At 34.7% G+C, this 23,738-nt stretch overlaps 1 protein-coding gene across 1 annotated transcript in view; it reads right to left on the bottom strand.

Annotated features, from left to right (window-relative positions):
• The window catches only part of LOC100186133 (hemicentin-1), a 59,327-nt gene extending 35,951 nt beyond the window's left edge, over positions 1-23,376 (bottom strand). The window contains exons 1-41 of the mRNA XM_018812536.2: positions 22,100-23,376; positions 21,416-21,709; positions 20,894-21,005; positions 20,255-20,372; positions 19,907-20,029; positions 18,894-19,041; positions 18,298-18,414; positions 17,712-17,849; positions 17,290-17,387; positions 16,609-16,774; positions 16,104-16,260; positions 15,717-15,838; positions 14,803-14,944; positions 14,373-14,500; positions 13,786-13,936; positions 13,374-13,498; positions 12,962-13,116; positions 12,461-12,626; positions 11,834-12,070; positions 11,001-11,152; positions 10,698-10,818; positions 10,233-10,387; positions 9,582-9,702; positions 8,975-9,181; positions 8,382-8,488; positions 7,970-8,099; positions 7,529-7,778; positions 7,006-7,175; positions 6,363-6,499; positions 5,707-5,838; positions 5,254-5,395; positions 4,664-4,825; positions 4,360-4,432; positions 3,884-4,083; positions 3,447-3,635; positions 2,817-3,009; positions 2,103-2,272; positions 1,582-1,739; positions 1,044-1,170; positions 682-788; positions 263-440 (exon numbers count right to left, since the gene is read on the bottom strand). Coding sequence (XP_018668081.2) covers positions 263-440; positions 682-788; positions 1,044-1,170; positions 1,582-1,739; positions 2,103-2,272; positions 2,817-3,009; positions 3,447-3,635; positions 3,884-4,083; positions 4,360-4,432; positions 4,664-4,825; positions 5,254-5,395; positions 5,707-5,838; positions 6,363-6,499; positions 7,006-7,175; positions 7,529-7,778; positions 7,970-8,099; positions 8,382-8,488; positions 8,975-9,181; positions 9,582-9,702; positions 10,233-10,387; positions 10,698-10,818; positions 11,001-11,152; positions 11,834-12,070; positions 12,461-12,626; positions 12,962-13,116; positions 13,374-13,498; positions 13,786-13,936; positions 14,373-14,500; positions 14,803-14,944; positions 15,717-15,838; positions 16,104-16,260; positions 16,609-16,774; positions 17,290-17,387; positions 17,712-17,849; positions 18,298-18,414; positions 18,894-19,041; positions 19,907-20,029; positions 20,255-20,372; positions 20,894-21,005; positions 21,416-21,709; positions 22,100-22,208 — 6,187 coding nt within the window. The 5' untranslated portion in view covers positions 22,209-23,376. The remainder of the gene's footprint in view (positions 1-262; positions 441-681; positions 789-1,043; positions 1,171-1,581; positions 1,740-2,102; positions 2,273-2,816; positions 3,010-3,446; positions 3,636-3,883; positions 4,084-4,359; positions 4,433-4,663; positions 4,826-5,253; positions 5,396-5,706; positions 5,839-6,362; positions 6,500-7,005; positions 7,176-7,528; positions 7,779-7,969; positions 8,100-8,381; positions 8,489-8,974; positions 9,182-9,581; positions 9,703-10,232; positions 10,388-10,697; positions 10,819-11,000; positions 11,153-11,833; positions 12,071-12,460; positions 12,627-12,961; positions 13,117-13,373; positions 13,499-13,785; positions 13,937-14,372; positions 14,501-14,802; positions 14,945-15,716; positions 15,839-16,103; positions 16,261-16,608; positions 16,775-17,289; positions 17,388-17,711; positions 17,850-18,297; positions 18,415-18,893; positions 19,042-19,906; positions 20,030-20,254; positions 20,373-20,893; positions 21,006-21,415; positions 21,710-22,099) is intronic.
• Positions 23,377-23,738: the final 362 nt, after the last annotated feature.

The following is a 23,738-nucleotide window of genomic DNA, read 5'->3' as shown; positions in this document are numbered from 1 at the left end:
TATTTTAATGGTCACCTAAAACAGTGGTTCTGCCATACCAGAAAATCATAAAAAAAAACTCGCTTTACCCTCATGTGACAGGACAACGCAAGTCATTATAACATTTATGTTCTGTTTCATACACCTCGTGTAAGCTTACCAGCTATCACCAAGTAATTTTGCGGGAGATTATTTTTTTAGATTTTTTTTATTAACACAAGCGTTCTGTTTCATACACTTTGTGCCTGCTTAGAAATTACCATATATGATATTTTATAATTACCAATAACATCCAAGGTGTAATCTTTCCTTGACTTGCCAGCAATGTTGGTAGCCTCACACCAGTAGTTACCAACATGGGATAATTGTGCACTAAGTATATGAAGGCGTTGTCTACCGTTAGTGAACACAATGCCACGAGAAGCATTGATCAACTGGTTGTCCTGGTTGTACCATTTAATCTGTACAAAAATTCGTGTTGAATTTTTATTAAAATAAAGAAAATTTATTCATTAATTTGATCAGCTAGATATAAAAAAATTTAAACTGAAGAAAACATGATATAGCGACAAAACAGTTGTTAAATTACGCGTAAGGAAAAAACAAAAGTAATATATTTAAAAACATTTTTAAAACAAAGGGCAGTTGGCAAAGTTTGGCCAAATCCCAGTGTCACATGGCATAAATTTTGAGGAGTCTTACTTCCGGGGTTGGTTTTCCTTTTTTGATCCGACATTCCAAAACTTCTGATCTTCCGATGTTGATCACCTTCGTTCTGTCCCTCGAGTGGCCAAATATTACTGGGGGAACTGATAAAAAAAATTACTACAATGACTGAAAGTGAATGATGAAAAAACAGCAAAATTTTAACAGAACAATGCCAGCTCATATGTAAGATACCACTTTAATTTCATAGATTATGTTTAAAAAATCCATATTGCAACAAAAAGAAAAAAAAAAGAAAAAACTTTGTGCAGAACATTTAATACCAACTGAAATTACCAATTAAATAAAAAAAAAAACAAAAAAAAACATTTTCAAGTAAATAAATAAAAATTGCATACCATGAACAACGAGAGTCATTTGCCTGCTATCATCTCCCACACCATTATTTGCAACACATTCATATCTTCCCTCGTGGTGGTTTACATCAGCTTTTGATATTATGAGAACTTTGCCCCGATCTTTTACCTGTTATTTATATAGTGTAAGTTAAGTAACATATTCTAGCGTATTAAAACACAGTAAATGTATTACGACATGTCGACTGACTAGCTGTTTCTATAACAAGACTCTAACAGTCATTTATAGAGAAAATTTAAATTTAATCTACACAAACAGTGGTACAACAATTGTTGTGGCAGGCATGCCTGTAACCCAGAGGTTTTGGGTTTGGGCTCGTTGCTGCTACCATTGTGTGAGTTATATCTTGATGGGGCAATGTTAGCACCGAAAATGGGACGATAAGAGAATTAAACATGTCCCATCTTACCCCATCCTACTATAAAGAGAAAATGATTTTTATCACACATTAGAATCGAAAAATCAAATTTTCCTGACCACCAACTAATGATAATCCAATAATTTCTCAAAATATAATACCTTTAAATATTTAGCTTTGTTCAAAGAAATTCCATCTTTTAGCCAAGTGACTCTTGGAAGTGGTATACCAGTTGCTACACAAGTTAGTTCAGCACGTTGGCCCTCGACTACAGTGTGTTCTACCATGTTTTCTACTGGCTCAATGATAGTAGCAGGTACTGAAAAAAATTTATTGGGTTAAAAAAAGATTATGTTTATGAAAAATATAATTTTGGATAATCCTTAAAATGAAAATATAACTTTAGACAACAAAAGAAAAATTGTTGAAACGAAATTTTATATTGATATTTTTTTATAGAAAATTTAAAAGTAAAGTTTTTTTGGGTGTATTTATTTTTGACATCATTATAACACGGGTGTTCTGTTTCATACACCTTCTGCCAGCCTTTATGGATAATATTTTTTGTTTTCTTTTTTTTTTTATGTGTGGTTGACAATTTAAACAACCCATTAGTGACCACTGGGTTGGAGCAAATGCTCTTAAGTATCTTGCCCAAGAAATATAAAAGCCTTCTACTTACCATGTACATTAAGCGTAACAAGTTTATTTGCCCTCCCCACAATATTGCTTGCCACGCATGTATATCTGGTAGCGTCAGACACTTGAACGTCAGAAATCTCCAAATTCTGACCACGATTTTCAATGGAAATCCGATCACTTTCCAACACTGGCTGGCCGTAAACAAACCACCTGAAAATTTATTGGATTAGTTGCTCATTAAATAAATAATAATATTAAATCCTTGCAGGGTTGAGCGCTAGGAGCTATAAAACAAGTGTCTCATGTCTGCATATTTTCAACTAAATTTTCTTGCATGAGTGACTATTAGGTTAATCTTAGTTGTTAAATAAATCTGTTCATAGAGAGATTTCTTGGTCACCAAGATAATGCAGTATAGTTTGCTAACACAAATCTGTGACCACAAAAAGTTAAAATGTTTAAAAAAATGTTTGTTTTATTCTAAATTATGAATTTGTTTTAATTTTTTTCTTTTTTTAGTTGTTAATGTTAACTGAGTGTTATGTTTAAAGACACATCTGTTCACTTAGCAAAGCTTTTGAACCTAGAACGTCTTAATCACATTTTACACAGCACTTTCTAATCTATAAACCCAGTTTCAAATAACCCCATATATTTTTATACTTTCTTTGTTTACCATCAAATGGGCCGGGAAATAGAATGAAAAGGTGTCCCATCTTCCCCCACTCTACTAAATAATAAGTATACCACACACCTTATAGTTGGGAATGGATGTCCATAAACATCACAATGCAAGGTTTTGGTCTGATGCACAACAGATGACACTCGTTCGTTAGGTTTGCTGATGACAGGTGGCACGAGAACGTCAAGGTTGTAGTTATGAGTTACAACCCCTACATCGTTGGAAGCCACGCAAGAATATTGACCTCGGTCAGACTCAACGGCCTCTGTTAGGTAAAATAATAATATTTCAATGAATAAAACTTTATCCTCACAGGGTAACTTTGTGGGTTGAAACAATGAATCAACTTAGAATATTTAAATAAACTAATAAATGGGACTTGCTTTATTCTTGTGTGGCTAAAAACCAACAGTTTCTATAACACCGTGTTCTGTTTCATACACCTAGTGCTACTTTATGAGTTACAACACATGTAACTTTGTCAGTAATTATTTTGTATGGCTGATAATTTGGCCACATTTCTAGTGACCAATGAGTTGAAGAAATTTAAGTGTCTTGCCCAAGGACATGCGCCCACAATGGTAGCAGTGACCCCTAGAAACTACAGCATAATAACTTGTGTATTATACAAAAGTGCCTATCAAAAAGTAAGTGCATAATACTCCTGTATTTGATACCAAACATGGGATATTTAAAACTTACCAGACATAGATAAGCTTGTCCCATCCTCACTGATGGTAATACTTTCATCTGATCCAAATAACGGAGTTCCATTTTTTAACCAAACAATGGTTGGAGGGGGATCCCCTGACGCATCACAAGTGATTGTTACAGCTCCACCTAGTGTCACGGTGACGTTGTTCGATTCCTCGCCAGATATACTTGGAGGAACTATCAGAAAAAAATAACTGTAAAAATATTTTTTTAAATCGGAAAAGGAGCAAAAATTTATTTTTTTTTAATCTATTTCTACAAAATGTTTTTAAAACTTGAAATTACTGCCCGAAAAAATAAAATTTACATTTTTTAATCCAAAAAAATTTTTTTTTTAATTTTATTTTCACAAAATGTTGTTAAAACTAAAAAAAAATTCTTAAAACAAATTGTAAACAAAATGATATTTCAAAAAACGAAACTACCTTGCACAATGACGTTGTGATTCTTGGTGGCTGTTCCTGCTTCATTTGTTGCCGTGCATTGATAATCACCTACGTCGTCAATCTGGATGTTGGAGAACTCAATCACCTGGTTATCCTGCACGATCCTCATCCCTGCTCGGGATGTGATCGGGTCATCGTCAAGTGTCCACACGATGGCAGGCTTCGGAATCCCATTCGTTCTATATAGAAAAATTATTTAGAATAAAAAAGATCCATTAGTTTTTAAAAAAATTGAAAATTTGTTTAGTTTTAAAAAAATAGCCAAATAAAATTTCTCAATTTTGAAAAAACAATCTTTTATTAAAGAAATTGAGTTTTGGGAAAATAAAAAGTTTTTTATTGGCTTTATTAAGGCCATTGGGCAAATATTGTGGTTGGAATCATAAGTCAACTGACATAACATAATTACAATAGGATATAACATGTTTAAACGATATTCAAATGTTTTAACTTACAAACATCGAAGAACCAGTGTTGTATCCAATGTAACGACATGATTTTCATCATTTCCCTTTATAAATGGTGGTACTGTAGAAATATGGAATGTGTTTACACTTCATGGTTTTTAGGTTATTTGGCAATTTAGTTACAACAGTCTTAATTACAAAAAAAAAATTTAGAAGGAAAAGTTTAACATATTTTGTAACATAAAACTTAATAAATACTTTAGATTTAATAAATACTTGTTCAGATTTAATAAATAAAAAAATACAAAGTAACCTGTATGCAAAAGTGGAACATTATTATATATACACTTACCGTGGACATTTAGGTCAAAATCTTTAGAGCTTTCTCCAGCCACATTAGTTGCAATGCATTTGTATGAACCAGTGTCAGATACCAATGCTGAGTTTATACGAAGGGTTTGGTCGCGATCGATAAATTGAACTCTTTCATCATCTGGTATGACCTCATTTACACCTGTGGTTGTACAAAATTTATGAGCGAAAACTGCTATGTAAAATTGAATAAATGTAACTTGTTTATCCTCTCATAGCAGGGCAACTACTGAACTTACTGGTATGACTTCATTTACATCGGTGATTATACAATAATATTTTAATAATTTTTTTTATCTCTATGAAAGCGAAAGTGAAGATCATGTTATTTAAAAAACGATAAGAAGGAAATCAACAGCAAAACAACAGTTGGTAAAAACAGATAAAACAATTCCCAACAAGTTACACTTGTGTTAACTTATAAGCTGCCACAAGGTGTATGAAACAGAAAACCTGCGTAATAACCACTTTGGTTTTCCAGTCACGCAAGGATAAAGTAAGTTACATTCATTCAAATAAAAAAAAGAATAAGTAATCGAAAGATTGAATAAATGACCATTCACCGCTGACCTGTGTACCACCTTATTGCAGGAAAAGGAATACCATCAACATAACAATGTAAATCAATGGATTCATCAACAACAACAGTTTGAACGGAAACAACTTCATTATCTCTTATGGTTGGTGGGACATATACGTCCAATCTTATAAACTGGAAAAATAAAGTAAACATTAAAATAAGTTAGGGATAACAATTCCCTCAACACATGAAATTTAGTAATTTTAAAACTGCTGTTCCTCTAAAATATAAACATTCTGTTACTTCTGCTACCAGACATAAAGTTAATAGCCTTTCAACGGCTTATCTGGTAGGAAAATGCAGTGTATTAGTATTTCCAATGTTTCGTTTGTCATTAGGCAAGACTACATTAGGAATAACTGCCAGCCGAGACATTTAAAATGCACTATGTTTTTTTATGCCAGATAGGCTGCTAAAAGATTGTTGAAATATAACTTTCTTACCTTATGTGTTTCCCCCACTTTATTAACAGCTGTACACTTATATAATCCAGTGTCTGATACTCTAGCACTTGTTATACGGAAAGTTTGACCATTCTCTATAAACTCAATGTGTTCACGTTCTTCTAACACCGTCTGTTGAAAAATTGTGATCAGATATAACCATAAAAAAGCATAATGTTTGCTAACTGTAACAAATACATAATTTTTCCAGAAACAAAAAATTGCAAAAAAATTGCAATATGATATAGGATCAATACTTTAAGGGTAATGAGAATGTTCCAATTCTGGCCTAAATTCTAGAACCTCTACCATGTAAAAAAAACGCCAAAGGACCTTACTTGTTTAAAACATGGCTTCAAAAACTGGGGGTAGTGTAACACAGTTTAGGGGTCGCCAAGAGTATACCAATTTTACACAAAATACTACATATTTTATACTATCAACCATGAAAGGTCGCGGAAAATTAAAAGGGGCCACGAACAAGTCAGGGAAAGCCTGGTATAATCGATAAAAATCCGACAAATTTTATTTAAATTCTGATAAAAACCTAGCAATTTTACCTGGTTTGATAATTATGTAAAAAATTTAGGAAAAATATGGTCGCAAGAAAAAAATGAGAATCCATTCAACATCATTGGAAAATCTATCTTTCTCACCTGAGTTTGATCCTCTCCTCCATACCAAGTGATGGTAGGAGGAGGAACAGCATCTGCTTCACAGGTAAGATCAACATCCTCCCCCTCCAACACAGTGATCCGCTCTACGTTTCCTCCTCCCTTGATGTCCGGATGCTCTGTGAAAAATCAACAAGTATGGTCATGATCTGATAAAAAGGGGGGGGTCCGTTTTACAATAAAAAATGTTGTTTTAAAAAGTTTCCGAAGGGATCAATCAATCTTATGTTGTGTAATATTAGGAGGTAAAAATTCATATGAGTAACACTTAAAATTAGGTGTTGAGTTTACTGTGCCCTAAATCTCTCAGGCATGCCTTGCTAAAGGACCGCACTCATATTGAATAATAATATCATAATTTTTATTTTTTGAGAACTGTAGCGAAGATCATGTTATTTAAAGAATGAAGATTTAACATAAAACAACAGTCGTTAAAACATGCTATGGAAAAAAAAGTGTGGGAAAGAGACTCAAAGAGTGTTAACTAAAAAGTGTGGCTGGCACCATAAATACCCTTGACCTTAACTATGTGTTGCAACTTACTTGCAAACAGCACCAACCTATAAACACATATTGAAAGAATCAATCAATGTTAGTATTTTCTTTACGAAAACAAACGACTCACCAAGTACCAAAACATCTGTCACTTTCCGAATAATTCCTCTTTCATTCTCAGCCTCACAAACATACTGTCCATTATGATCAGCAGTCACCACATATAATGTCAATGTTCCTTCAGCATCTATATCTACATTAGGATCTCTACCATTTAATTCTTCACCATCGTGGTACCATCTGTAGATAATATTTACATATATAGTTTGGACAGTATTTACATATATATTTGGCATAATGTATAGTTTTCCTAACATGTGTGTTCTCTTTCATGCACCTTGTGCCCGCTATGATTTAATAGTATTTGGTTTACATGTATATGATTTGCATGGTATTTATCTTCGCGTGGCCGGTAAATGACAGTCGTTATAACACAGGTGTTCTGTTTCATACACCTCGTGCTGCTTTCGTGTTACCAAGTATGTAACTTCGTCGGTGATTTTTTTTGGGGGAGGAGTATTTTTTATTAACACGGGTGTTCAGTTTCATACACCATGCCCGCTTTTAAACTGTACAAAAAACTCAAATCTCACCTTATAGTTGGTCTTGGATCACCACTAGCATTGCATGGTAAAGTCAACCTACCAAGTTCTACAGGGGTGAGTGTACAGTTGTTGTTGGTCACTGATGGGACGCAAATATCTAGGAGGTCAAGACTGGGTCGTGATTGGACGTCAAGCGTCACGGATGACGAGTCACGGCCAGCGGGGTTGACAGCGTTACAAACATAGAGATCATCATCGCTTAGTTGTGTGTTTCGAATGCGAAGCTCGCTTGTTCCAGCTGTCAATCAAATTTTGAACAAAAAAATGTAAAAAAGTGCTGAAAAAAAACAATTCCCAAAAAGGTTTAATAAGGTAAGACAAGTAAACATTTCCTAATGATTTTTTATTTTTGACGATTTCTAAACGTTTCTTTAAAAAAATAATAATTTCTATTTATTTCTTGCAAAAAGTTATTTTAGCTTCCATTACCTCCATTCAGTGATGTGAAACGTTCGTTAAAATTTTCGTCAATAAGAACATTTCCTCTGCTCCATGTAATGGTAGGGGTGGGAAGTCCAGTAGCTTGACACTGAAGTGAAGCTGTCTCCGATTTTAAAACCTAACAGATAAAACAAGGATTTTAGATAGAAGGATATTATTGACATTTACAACATTTAATATTTTCCTGTTTTTTTAAATTATATTCATATTTTTTTATTTAATTTTTTTATATATTTAGCTTTCTATTTAATAATTCACACATTTTCTACAAACTTTTTGTTTTTCATTTATTTTTTCTATAACTAATTAATATTTTTCACCATTTTTTTATAAAAGTTTTGGTTTTTTATTTGATGCAGCAAATAAATGTTAAGCTGTACCCATATAACTGCAGCTTTACCTTAACCAGGGTTGGCCCTCTTCGTATCGATGGTGGGACTTGAACCGTCAATCTTACGTTCTTCTCAGCAGATCCAGCAATGTTGGTTGCAACACATGTATAACTGCCTGTAAAGTGATATATTCTAAAATAATAATAATGATAAATGAATGTAACTTACTTATCCACGCGTGGCCGCAAATGACATTTGTTATAACATGTGTGTTCATACAACTCATGCCAATCAATGCAAACATATTGCATTATAACTACAGATGGTTTGTATTGGAGGAGCTATTATTTCAACAATATTCCTTAGACAGAAATGATATAACATAAACTAATTATTGTTTAAAAATGATTTTAGATATGTTCATTTTTTCTGTATGGCTGACTACTTGGGAAATTCATGTGGGTGAGGTCCCGCAGCAGGGCAGGCCACGGGTCTTAGGATTTGTGGGTCTTAGACCAGGATTGATAGGATTGACCCACTTTTAAGTTACAATCGACCCATTACGCATTATTCATTTTTAGGCCAGGACTGGCTCATTAGCCTAAACAGAACATAGAACACTATACACAGACCCAGCAGCCAGCAAATAACAAACACAAACCTGCATCATCCAAAGTTGCCGAAGACAAAGTAAGATTCCCATCAGCAGTGATACTGATGCCATCCTCATCTCCAGTGATGCTCTCCTCACCTTTTCTCCATGTGAATGTGGGCGGGGGGTCACTATCTGATACGTCGCACTGTAGTGTCACCGAGTGACCAATTGTGACGATGTAATCATCAACAGAACTGTCAACTTGGGGTCTCACTGCAAAAAATTCAAAAAAGTTTTACTAAAAAAAATTATTTAGAAAATTTAAAATAATTCTAAATTTAAATAATGAGATAAACTGATCATACTAAAGGTAAATTTTATCTGTTTAATTTTAAATAAATATAAAATCGTTTGATATTTGATTGTAGATTTAACAATTGGTACTAGTAGATATTTGCTAGGGTGTTGGGGTAATGAGCCAAATTAGGATGAAGGTATTTTGTTTTGTTATGACAAGTATATAGATTAAAACCAAACATCACAAAATCTATTAAAAAAAGAAACATAATAAAATCTACCAAATAAATAAAAAACAAACCAAAATTACTAAACATTTATAAAAAAATGAAAAAATCTACAAAATAAGAAAAAAAAAGTCAAAATGAGATCTTACAATAAATTTCAAGATGAACGTCAAATGAATCAACACCAGCTGCATTGGTTGATTGACAGGAATAACTTCCTTCATTTTCATGATCAGGATTAAGAATAGTGAGGGTACCGTCTCCACTTACCTGTTTTATGGTGCAATTAAAGTATAAGGTACAAAAACCTGTTTTTTATAGTAACAAAAAAGTAAAAGGTACAAAATCCTTATTTTATAGGGGCAATAAGTGTAAAAGAAACAAAGAACAATATAACAGGTGGCATTGTAGCACAATGATTAGCCCTACTGCCTCTAACCCAGAGGTTACAGGTTCGCCGTTGCTATCGTTTTGGCCGCATGTGTTTATATTTTCCCTTTTTAAATGTATGTATGAGTATGACTGACAATTTAGACCAGCCATAAAGGACCACTGGGTTGGAGCAATTGCCCGTAATTGTTTTGCTTAACAACACATACGCCCACAATGGTATCAGCTACGAGCCTTGAACTTATTACCTCTGGGTTAAAGGCAGTAGGGCTAATCATTGTGCTACAGCTCTAACTACTTTGCAACAGTGCCAAACTATTTATCAGTTTAGCAAAAAAAAATTAGACAAGTAAACTTACTCTGGCCCTAAATTTTACCTAAAAAAATATTTTAGCACAACATAATGTCACCTCGTAACCACTGAGTTTGTTTAGGGGTCTTGGATCCCCATCCTTCCTCCATACAACTACGGGTTCTGGATTCCCGGTAGCCACACACTGCATTGACACAGGAATGTGTTCGATGGTGGTGAATAAAGTGTCCGTGCTCGTTATAGTGGGTGGGACTGAAAAACAAAGAGTTTTGAAATAAGTGTTCTGAAAAACAGATAGTTTTGAAAAAAGATTCTGAAAAAACAGATAGTTTTGAATTAAGTATTCTGAAAAAACAGATAGTTTTGAAAATAGTATTTATTTTTGCCATTTTTACATATATTTGCCAATGTTTTACAAGTTTATTATTAAAAGTTTTACACTTTAACTAAGGTTTTACAGGCTTGTAAGCCAATATTTTACATTTTAGCTAATGTTTTAAATGTTTAAAATATTTTCTAATGTTTTAAATACTCTAGCTTTTATTAATTATGATTTACTTACCCCACACATCAAGGTCCACCCTCCCCTGTTCATGCCCAATTACATTAGTTGCATGGCAGAAGTAAGCTCCAGCATCCGATGTTACAGCTTGTGTGATAACAACACTACTTGCTTCATTTATCTGCGAGGGTATGGAGATGTAAGAATAAATGAATGTGAACTATTTATGAAAATAGGACAGTCGTTATAACACAGGTATTCTGTTTCATACACCTTGTGTCAGCTTATGAGTTATCATCCTTCACAAGTTTTCCAAAATGTAAAAACTTTCGACTAAAAATATATCACTTAAAAATAACTTACATAAACACGTCCAGTTGGGTTAAAAGCAACTCTGCGTCGTTTCCATCTTTGTATTGGACGTGGATTCCCCGCTACTATACGACATGGGATGATAATAGTTTCCCCGACGATAACATGAGGTCTTAGGTCTCCTACATCAACTTCAGGGTGGGCTGGAAGAAAGAAAGAATTTGGGACTTGAATAAATGTAACTTGCTTTATCATTGCATGGCTTGGAAAACGGGAGTCATTACAACACGTGTGTTCTGTTTCATACACGTCGTGTCAGCTGTTACCACAAATGTAACTTTGCCTGTGTTACTTTTTTGAAGTTTTTAACTTTTGCCATTAACAACAGGACACTGGGCTAGACGAAAGAAAGAACTTGGATTTAGGCATTTAAATAGTTAGGGAATCTGGGAATATTAAATGTAACCTTTTACCCTATGAGACCAGAAAAAACAGTTGTTATAATACAGTCGGGTGTTTTGTTTCATACACCTTGTGCAGCTTACGAGTTACCACATATGTAACTTTGTTGGTGTGATTTTCTGTATTGCTGACAATTTAGACACTTATTAGTGGTTGGAGCAACTGCTGTTAAGTTTCTTGCTTAATGACACATACGCCCACAGTGGTAGCAGCGACCAGCCTCGAGCCCTGTTACCTCTAAGTTAGAAGCATTTGGACTTTGTTTAGTTTTGATATAGTAAAACGATCAACTAGAACAAATAACCCCCAATTTTATTTGCCAAAAAAAGTCACCTGGCATGTCTCGCTGTTGGACCTCACCCATAAAAACTAGAAAAATGGCTGCCACCCTTAAAAAATAGTAAATTCCAACATATGCCTACCTGTTCCAGTAATGGTCACATGAGCAGTTGTAGTTGATCTGCCAAAGCTGTTAGTAGCTGTGCATATGTATGTAGCACCATCATCTAATTCTACTGATGATATAGATAGAATATTGCTTAGCAGTAGATCAGCTTCACCCATCACATTATATTCATCTGAGTCAGGATCCTCCTTATGCCATGTAACTGTGGGCTCAGGATTACCGATTGCATTGCATGGTATGCTTGCATCAAAACCTGGGGGGAAATGAACAGATGAGTGAATTTTATGAATCGTACAAGTTAATGAGAAAAATGGAAAAAAATAAGAGAAATGGGTCTTATAAAAAAGAGACACAAATGAATAAATGTAACTTGTTTTATCCTCGTGTGGCCGGAAAACAACAGTCTTTATAATATTGGTGTTTCGTTTCTTACACTTTGTGCCCGCTTATGAGTTACCACACATGTGACCTTGTAGGTCTTTTTTTGGCTGACAATTTGGATAACCCATTAGTGACCACTGGGTTGGAGCAATTGCAGAAAAGTGTCTTGCCCAAAGACATAAACACCCATAACAACAAGGCTTAAACCGTAACCTTTTGGTTAGAGGCAGGCAAAATAACCACTGAATATTCAACAACTTACCAAAGTCAACTCCAATATCGTGAGGTAGAGGTTCAACAAACAGTGGAAGGCTTCCAACAGTGAGTGTAATGTTGCCATGGTCACTACCTCCCGGGTTGCGCGCAGTGCACACAAACACACCAGCATCAGATCGTGCAACTTGGAGAATCACTAAACTTCCCTCTTCCTGCACAAGAGGTTAACGTACTCGTACATAGTATGTAAAATAGTAAATATAGTAAATAAAAGTTTGTTTTTTTTGTTTTTTTTATCTGTTTAATGTAAGGTTAAGGATTTCTACATAACATTTTATCCTTATCCTATTTCATTACAAAATATCTTTTTCGTTCAATTTCTCATACTTTCTTAAAAGTTTAACTAACATCAGTAATAAAACCTTTCAAAATTATAAATATACCAATTTCTTTGCCAGTTTTTATTAAACTTTTTAAATAATTTGAGAGTAGTTAAAATTTTACATTAAATTAAAAAAACTATTTTCCAACATTTTTGTCAACTTACATTTATTTCAAACGAACGACCGGCAACAATGTTATTTCCATCCTTGCTCCACAGCACCACTGGTGGTGGCACACCACTGGTTACGCACCTCAAGGTGGCAGTAGTGCCCTCTAACACCAACATCTCAGGTTCAGGTATTTGAACTACTGGGTGCTCTGTAGAAAAAAATAACAATAATTGGCACTAATGAAGAATTTTTCGTTTACAGGTTAGGCTGGTGAAAATATTAGAAGTTAGTGATTAGGGGGTTTTTATAGATCTGGTAATTTGCTGAATTTTTGGCACTATTGATTTTACTTGGCTGGTTGATTTTATGCACTATTGAAAAACCCTGTGGTACGTTACATATTGGGCTGGTGGAAAATGTTGGAGGTTGGTAGGAATTATTCCTGGTATGCCTCTTAAAACTTACCAGTAAACACCCATTCCACAGATGCCTGGTCCGTCCCTGCCCTGTTAGTAGCTTGGCAAGTATATAAACCTCCATCTTCTTGATTCGCGTTGATTATTTCAAGCAGGTTACCACTGCGACTTATCCTATGAAGAGATGGGGTTTAGATCAAAGAAAAAGTGGTATAAAATAAATGTTGCTATTTTTATCTCCACGTGGTGGGGTAATGAAAGTTGTTATAACACAGATTCCCTATTTTGCCCAAGAGTTGCTACATATGCAGTTAATGTGAAATATTACATTTTACTGTAAGTTAAGCTAAAATAAATCTATTAAAATTACCTTACTACTCTCAGAAAAAACTAAAGTGTAATAATAGAAAATAATCGGTCACTTTTTCATGAACTAATGAAAAATATAAAAAATATTTTACCTTATTTTACCAATGTCAAAAAGGTAGTTTGATCCTTTGAGCCATTTTAGTTTGGGACGAGGCAAGCCATTTGCTTTGCATCTGATGCGAATTCTCCCTCCTTCTGAGAAGGTTGACTTCTGGGAAGGTCGTATTATCACGGTGGGTGGTCCTGGTTGTAATAACATAATTTGTATTTATTTCGAAAACCAGTATTAATTTCGAAATTGGAGTTTAAATTATTAAAAAATGAGATGAGTATCAACAGCAGAATGAAGTTGTTAAAACACAATTAAATGTAGAATATTATATAAGTGATGCTATTTTATTTAAATGAATCAAATGTAACTTCTTTATCCGCTTATGGTTAGGTCACTTCAGTCGATTTAACATGTGTGTATTGTTTAATACACCTCATGCCACTTATGAGTTACCCTGGTCACTGGGTCGGAACAATTACCAATAATTGTCAACCAAATGTCTTGCCCAGAAACAAACATGACCGCAATGGTTCAGCATTAAGCTTGAAACTCTAGCCTGAAACTTTAAGTAGTAGCAATGAGCCTTGAACCCAAACCCGTTTACCCACAAAAAAAGCACTTCCTTACGTTGCACAATAAGTCCGATAACATCATTTGATTCTCCGCCGATATTTACAGCCGTACATTGATATCCCGCCTCATCTCCTGGCATTGCTCGTTGAATTAAAAGAGAACCGTTCCGTAATTTTCGGATTCTTAAAAATTATATTTTTGTTATAACAAAATGGGTACTTTTAAGGTATTATTTAAGACACAATGGTATGGTTTTCAAATAAAACAGTATCATAATTTTCGGATTTTTAAAAGTTACATTACTGTGCTAAAATTTTTAAAACGCAAATAGACAAATTTTTTGTGTGTGAATATTTTTAAAAGCCACAATGGCCATGTAACTATGTTTTTATTACAAATGGAATATTTCGATTTTTCCTTTTTTTAAAAAATAATAATAGGTTTATTTTCATTAGAAAACATGAAAATGAATCTTATTTTTTACCTTCTTCTGTCCAAATTTCTTCCATCAACTCTTGACCATCTTAGTGAATATTGAACATTACTCTGGATATGACATGTGAGCACGACACTGTTACCGGGTGTAACTGTTACATTACCATCAGTTGTAACTACGGGCGGTCGTTCTAGAAATAGAAGTAACTCAACTTTTAATTTATTAATAAAACAAAACAAGACAGTCTTTAAATAGGTTTCATAAAAAAACTTTCATTTTGTTATTAAAAAATCTTTATTAAAAAAAACGTTTTTTTTTAATTTTAAAAATAATTTGTTTAACTTTAAAAAGAGTAAGTTAAAACTTTTAATGTTATAGTAATATAAAAAAAATTTTTTTAGTTTTTATTTCTCTAGGACCAAATATAAATGACATTATAAACAATTTTCCTAAAGCAAGGCTTTAGCTAAATATTTAGTTCACTTTTAAATCCCAAATTTAAAGTGACAATTTGAAACCCTAGCCCTAAACCTTAACCATATAGCCTGTAACCCCTAGCAACTAATCCTGAACCTTCAATCTTTTTATTTGTCATTTTTGAATTGTCACATTGAATTTGCATTTTAAGCCTGCTAGAATTCCCAATATTTTATCAGATTCACAATTCTTTATGTAAGGTTTCACTTTAGCCATACAGCAGCTGCAAATTACCATTATTACACAAACTGACAATGGTAGCTGAAAATTACTATTATATAGTAGGGTGTGGGAGGATGGGACACCTTTAGCACATAATATTCAAATATCCTAATCGTGTTTTAAACAATAAACAACTGTTTATGGAAGTTGTGAGGGTACGGTTTTATAATTCCTTGAATATTTTTTGTTTAACACCAAATAGGATGAGAAAATAGAATGAAAAGGTGTCCCATCTTCCCCCTACCTACTATATCTCATATTACCTTCCACATCGAGAAATGTCAATCCATAATCATTCCCTTCAGAGTTGTTAGCATAACAGCGATACATTCCTTCTGAAGCTTCAGAAACTTCATCAATTACATAATAATCAGTGGCAGAATCCCTAATGTAAAAATAACTTAATAGAATTTGGCAAATATGGATTTTAAAAGATAAACAAAAATCACATTGTAGGTAATTCTTTCTATGACTGTTAATTTGGACAACTCATTTGTAACCACTGGGTTGAAGCAAATTTGGCATAGCATCTCGTTCAAGGATGTACACGACAATATTACAAGCGTTGAGCATCGAACGCGGTACCCTTCGGTTACAACGACAAGTGCCTAAACAACTGAACCACAGCACCGAACAAAAACTCAACTTACAGATACAGCCTTGGTGAATGCAGGTTAACATATATTCCGTTCACTTCTCTGCTCCATTGTACGTGGTACGGCAACAAACTGGTGATATTGCATGGTATTTCAACTGGGTAGTCAAAATATCCAGGTTGGTTGGCTTTTACTTGAACCACAGGGGCAGCTGGAATGTAATGTTCAAGTTAGATTGGTAAACAAGACAAATTGTTAGTGGCAAGCTAACAGTCTAGGGCAAATGCCATTAGCGTATACTTCCTAGATAAATTATGCAGCATTGCCATTTATGTACTGTAACATGTTGTTTGTGAGGGAAAATATACATATGGAAATAAATTTAGGGTTGAAATTTATGTGAAGGTAAAATTTTTAGACACATTCATGTCTCCATTTTATAGTGAATATCACTAGCACTAAGCACAAATGGATTATATTCTAAAAGTTTGAGCACGAAGAATTAATGCCAAATTTGGCCCATTACTCCACAGCACTGATAGATATTTTTTAATCTTACTTGGAATAATGTTAAGAATTGCATTTTTAGTCGTTCGAATAAAGTTGTATCCATCGTCTGTGATTCCTTCCACAGCAATATAGAATGGAACATCGGGTGTCATGAAAGGTTCTACTGTATATAGGTATGGCTGGTTGGGGTCAGGGGGTGTTCCTAAACGAAGAGTCTAAAAGAAGAAAAATACATTATATAGTAGGGTGAGGAAAGATGGGACACCTTTAGCACATAATATCCAAATATCCTGATCGTGTTTTAAACAATTAACACTGGTCTATCGGGTTTGTGAGGATATAGTTTCATAATTATTTGAATGTTCTTTGTTTACTGCTAAAGGGAACGAGAAAATCGAGTTAAAAGGTGTCCCATCTTTCCCCACACTACTATATGTATACCCAATGGTGCAGCAAGAAAAAATAAGGGTTTTAATAACAAAAAATGTACAAACCCTCAAAAAATAATAATTTTTACAATTAATTACAAAAAAAAATATCTATTTTAAAAGGGGTGGTCACTCGATGTGATACCACATATAGAAAATTAGAAAAAATATTTTGTAAGAACTTATTCTAAAGCAAATTTTGCTTTTAATATAATTATTAAACTAAATAAAAAGTTAAAACAAACTATGCAAATATGCAGAAAAGGTTTGTGAATAATATTTATTATTGAATCAATACAAACCCTTAAAGGACGACCAGCAATATCCAGAAGTTTCATTCTTTTAAAACGACCAGGTTGGTTTAGGCCAGTTGCATTCAGTAATATGTAGGATGGAATATCTATAAGAAGTTACATGTTTAGATAAACAAGACTTATGCAGGTAATATATAAAGTTGAATAAATGTAATTTAGCCTTGCATGCTCGAAAAAACGACAAGCGTCATAACATGAATGTTTTGTTTCATACACCTCGTACCCGCTTACGAATTACCACAGGTATATAAGTTTGTGGATGATTGTTTCAGAGCCATTTTAATCTAACAAAGATGACCTGAGAAGGACATCGAAACGTCAGTCAGCAAAATTCTTGCGGGGAACAGCAAAATATAAAAAAATGCAAAAAAATATATATTCCTATCAGCAACAGTATAAAAGACACATACTTGCCACTGGTTGATATTCAGTGTCTGTCCAATTAAGAGTTGGTTTTCTTGAGAATCTTGCTTGAAAATCCAGTGTAGAAAGCCCTGTTACACGCAGTGTGTGTTCACCACTGCTACCCGCCACAATGCGCCATAAACCTGTGTGGATTAATGTATTTAGTTTAAATAATCATTTTAAAATTAATAAATAGAGTAAGGTGGGGTAAGATAGGACACATTTTCATTCAATTTTTTTGTCTCATTTGGTAGTAAACATAGAAGATTCAAAGAATTATAAAATCGTATCCTTATAACGGCCGTAGACAGTTAACGACATCCATTGATCCCTAATTGTTTAAAACGCAATCAGGATATTACATAATATCCAAATATTCTGATTGTGTTTTAAATAATTAACAACGGTATATGGGAGTCGTGAGGATACAGTTTTATAATTCTTTGACTTTTTTTGCTTACTACCAAGTGGGACGTGAAAATAGAAAAATGCATCCCATCTGCCCCACCCTACTACATATTATATATATATATATATATATGGTCATAAAATTTTGTTACATATGTTCCAGAAAATTCTATGATATTTTACCAGGTTTAGGTTCAGTTATTGTTCCAATAAACACTTGTTCAAGGTCAAGCTGAGGTATGAGGCCAGTTTGTTCGGTTATTTCTATTCCATCTGGGTCGAATATGGACAACAATGGATCTGTGGTAAAAGAAATATGGCAGAATTAGAAATAGAAGAATATTTTTTGTTTTATAACTTTAAAAATAAAATTCTAAGAATTGCTGTGGGTGTATGTGTCAATGTGTATAACACTTAAAGGTCACTGCTGGAAACAAAAAATACCAACAAAGTTACATAGGTCGTAAGCTGGCACGAGGTGTATGAAACAGAACACTCATGTTATAAGTGTTGTTTGCCGGCCACGCTAGGATAAACAAGCTACATTCATTCATTATATTCATTTATAATATCATTCTTACTTTCTGTTACTTCTGCTACCAGGCATAGTACAAAGAATATATCAGTGGCTCATCTGGTATAAAAACGTATAGTGTATTTCCAACGTTTCAACGTTTTTTCATTCCCTGATGAAGTCTCGCCGTATGGCAGACGAAACGTTGGAAATACACTATACGTTTTTATACCAGATGAGCCACTGATATATCATTCTTACTAACCAGGTCCACTGATAGATAAAGTCAGTTCTTCTAGGTTTGGATCAAGAGGGAGAACCCACTCATGTTGTGAAGGTGAAGGAGTATCATGATCAGTGGATAACAACATCACTTTGTGAGCTTGAACTGAAACACGGATGAATTCAACCACCTGAATATGAATGTGCAGGAATTTATAAACAAGTATTAAAAATTATACCACATGTTAAAAAAGTTAAAAGAATTTCAGTATTTTATTGCTGCATATCAAAAAAGTATTAATAATGAAAAGTTTAAAAAAAATATCAAAATTACATTCATTTTAAAATTCCATGGCCTAAACTGTACAGTATTGATTTAAACTGCATTAAATTGGTGTCTGTAGTGCAAAGGTTTGTTTTATTTACATGTACTGTAGGCCATTTAATAGCGGATTGGGAGCGACGCACCCAGAGTTAATCACCCCTGACGAAAAGCACTTGAAACCATCAAACATGGTGGGAAATGGATGGGAAACTTAAGTAGACCACCTTAGTTGAAGAAAAACATTGCCACAGTGTGTATGTGGTGTTATGTAATAGCTTGCTTTGTGCGTTTGGGGATTGCATAATTTTTCTTGGTATTTAAACTTTAAATATGACAAAACATCAGCCAGCACAAATTTGTGACGGAAGAGCCAAATTACAAGTATAATGTGCCTGGTTATGTATTAGCATGTTATGTGTGTTTAAGAATTAACAGCAGTTGCTCCAACTCAGAGGTTTATTTTCATATTCCTGATCTGTTCGAAAAAGGTAATGAAAATCATATTATTTAAACCACGAACAAAAGGAAATCAACCTCAAAATGACAGTCATTAAAATCTTATAAAAAAGTGGTAAAAAGAGTGTTGGTTAAAAAGCATGGCTGTTAAACTCAGCATAACTCCCATTGAGTTGTTAAAATTTAATTAAAACAAGCTACTATGCAATTGTAAGAAAAGTTTTTAATTGCTCATAAAAAATGTTTAGACGCATTGCATTCCAAACACTACCTACCTCAGACACTTGTTCTCTGCTGATTTGGAAAACTTGTCCAGAACTTGTAGCAGCAATTCTTTCATAGGCTCGATACCCATCGTGGTCACGCTCATTGCAGTCGCCAGTGAGAACAAATACGACCTTTAACACAGAAGAAAGTCTTTGTTATGGTGACCAAATAGACAAATTAAATTTTATTTTTTTAATCCTTTAAGTTAAGCAAAAAAAGTATAATACGACTTGGGTTTTTAATGTGTTTTACTTTATGTGTTAAACTTTATTTGAGCAAATTTACCAGCAAGGACGATTTTATAATCAGTTTTTTTTTAAATACAAAACATAACACAAAATACAACAACTACACACCTGACTCTGTTTCCGTTGAATAATCTGTAGAATTTCCGGCACTTGTAAATAATCTTTCGATCGAGCGTCCGTGAAAACGTAGATAAAAGACCCGGGAAGAGAAATTACCAACGCTTCGCTATTGTATACATAATAAATTAAATGTTAAAATGGTTTCAAGCGTTAGCGTGTTTTGACAACTGTTTTTGTGCCATTTTTTGTCCTTTCGCTTTAAATAGTTTTCAATCTTTGCCATCGTAAACGAATAAACAAACATTATTGTTGTTCAAGTAGCTTAGTAGCGGCACAATACAGCCAGGGAAGTTCCCGCCAATAATTTAAAATCAGTGTTTCCTGGCATTTGATCGGATATTTATGTTCTAAAGGTGTCCCATCTCCCCCCACTGTATTACAGATCATATTACCACAGTATAGTAGAGTTTGGTAAGATGGTACATATTTTTATTCGCTTTTATTCTACCATTTGGCGGTAAACAAAAGATATTCAAAGAATTTTGTAACCGCAAATTCTGACAATTGTAAAAAATCTTTGTCGTTTGTTTAAAACAGGTCTGGGAAATATGGGATTTATGTGCTAAGCTAAAGGAATCCCAAAAGCACATTTCTATGTAGCAGTTATATACATGCCAGTCGGTTTACCGGATAGCAGATATGGTCATTTCAGGGCAATCGCCCCCTCCCTCCACGTATAAACCTTTCAAGGCGGTGATGAACGTTGCCGGGTCTGTAGTGACGCTGATCGGCCCAACCACTAAAAATATTTATAAAAATTTAAACAATAATTTCCCACAAAGTTAGATCCATGGTAATTCGTAACCTGACACGATGTGTATGAAACAGAACACCCGTGTTATAACGACTGCATTTCCGGCCACGCGAGTATAGCCTAAAGCAAATTACATTCAGTTATTCATTTAAAATTAATGTGGTGCTCACAATTATTCTACCATTATCAAAATAAGGGATTAGTTGCAAAATCCTAAACCTCGTCGCTCCTACCATTGTGGGCGTATATGGGCTTGTACGGGACACTTAAAGGCAATTGCTAATTTTAACTTGGAAAATCGGGCGTGAGGTACGTAAAAAACAAAATCGTGTTATAACGACTGTCGTTTACCCGCCACGTGCGAATAGTAAGTTGCATTCATTTATTCAACTTACCAGGATCCGCAAATGGGATTAAGACGTAATTGAAGAGTGGCTTCTCCTGTCTATTCCTTGTGGTTTCGAGAATCTGCGCTGCCCCTCCCCTCACTTGCTTCAGATCATCCCACATTGACCCCGTCACGTCAAACACAAACGCGAGGGAAGATGACCCGGGCGTAATACCCGTCAAATCAGGTGTGTATGTATCCCCGGTAATATTCCCTCTGATTTTACCGCGAATATCGAGGGGTTCTCTTCTTCTGCTTTGACCGATACAGCTTGCGGCCAAACATGCAACCGCAAGCAAAGCTGCAATAACAGTGTTCATAATGCCTTTGTATAAGCCCAGAATGATCCAAAATGTTTTCGGCTTATTCTGGATTCATTTGAGAAATTTATCAAATTCCAAAACTTTAACTTTCGTATTGCTGTTAAAGACAAAATTTTCTATTAGTTTGCATAGAAATGGATCAGAATAGGCGTTAACGAAGATTTGAATAACATTAGCTTGGTGTATAGGTGCACTTTCCATACAAAAAAAATAATAGAAAAATGCGCCGCTGCGCGAAAAAAATATATGCACATTACCAAAATGCTATTGAACTAATAAACACCCGTGTTAAAACGACTGTCGTTTTCCAGCGACGTGGGAATAAAGCAAGTTACAAAATGTAAAAAAAAAAACAGAAAAAGAATCACCTACAAATAACACACTTGATAAATCGTAAGCAGGAACGAGGTGTTTGGACACCCGTGGTATAACGACTGTCGCTTTTCGGCCACACAAGGATATAGCAGCTACATTCATTCATTCAAACAAAGAAATAAACGTAAATACGGCCACATAAAACCTTTGTCGGTTAACTTTCTTAACTTGTTAAGTTCGGGAAGTTGCAAGGGAACAAGAAAGCAGTTTCTGTTTGGAAAGCCCGACGACAAGTTTGTTTAACACGTTTGGCGGTACACGTCGAAGTATAACGCCTGCTAACCAGATACCAACCAAAGGAAACTGCTGTGTTGACAGCTCTCTATTTGTCTTGGGATACAAAGGCTTTGTAAAATGCAGCGAAATCTTTTCTAACGTAAAAAAAACAGAAAAATCTTTGCTATGCTGCAATGAAATGAAACGAAACAAATATACTCTTTCTGAGCAAAACTTGACTTTTTCTAACGATCGCTCCTGACCCTAAAGCGCTGTTACGTGGTTACTACTAGATTGAAAATGTAAAGAAAAATTCAGCATTAAACCTATTCTCAAGTGTTTCTTTGTGTCTTGATGTTTTTGCCGTTTTCGCTAACTGCTGCTGCAGGCATATAAGACACCGTTGGTTAAAATGCGATTTGGCTGAACAGTACTCGCGTTGTTTTGCTGACGACTCAACAAAGCGCTCTCTTGTCACGAAAATGTCGAATCAACTATTTCTGCGATCAGCAGGTGCCTGCAAAACAGTCGGACATTTATTTTCTCATGGAATCGCGTATTTCATCTCTCTCCTACATTGCCGCATGAGTGAAACGGATAAGACTTCAGAGGCGGAAACTTGTAAACACAATCTATCAGTTTCGAGTTTCTGCGGACGCCCGCACTAACACAACTCCAACAATTGTTTCAAACACTCTGACTCATAATTTGTGTTTACTGAATAACCCACGGCCCCAATTTTACGCGTTATATAGCATGGGTAACCGAACCGCAACGATCCGCACGTCAAAAAGTATACGGCCTTCACGAAACTGTCGTAATTGCTGCTGTAATAACCTCTTTGTACAACCATTTTTTAGTTCTTTTTTGCATTTTAGATTGGCTAAAAAATCTCCAAAACTAAAACTGTTTAATCAAATCTATTTTTAACTTCTTGCACCTTTTCAAGATGGTGCACCTGTTTCTAATCCAACCAGCAAGCAGATCAGGTTACTAGCTACTTCCTGCATGTTGGCTTTCAATCGCAGCCAAGTCGTTTTGTCCCAGAACCCAGGGTGCTGCGACGAATGCTGAGCTTATTTCCTGTGTCTGGCCACCGGCTTGGCTCACCCATTGCCGACCTTAGTATGTGTGTGTACTCGCGCATTTCAGTCTTCTCCTTTGAAACTCCCCACCTAGCACACACGCGCAACCCGGTACCCCGCTGCTTTGCGCCAGGTTGGATACAACAGTGAAATCATTGCACCGTAACCGCGTTAGACGAATGGCATCTTTAAATGGAGCATATCGTAAATGAAAAATGATACTCCGCAATTATCTATCTATTTAAACACATATATTCACCACGTGAGTCTAAACGTAAGCGACCTGCAGTCACGTTTTGTTTAGGTTTTAACTATTTCGGTAAAGAAAACG

The sequence above is a fragment of the Ciona intestinalis genome, chromosome 7 (assembly GCF_000224145.3).
Source record: "Ciona intestinalis chromosome 7, KH, whole genome shotgun sequence".
Taxonomy (NCBI): Eukaryota; Metazoa; Chordata; class Ascidiacea; order Phlebobranchia; family Cionidae; genus Ciona; species Ciona intestinalis.
This window is presented reverse-complemented; position numbering and strand designations above follow the sequence as displayed.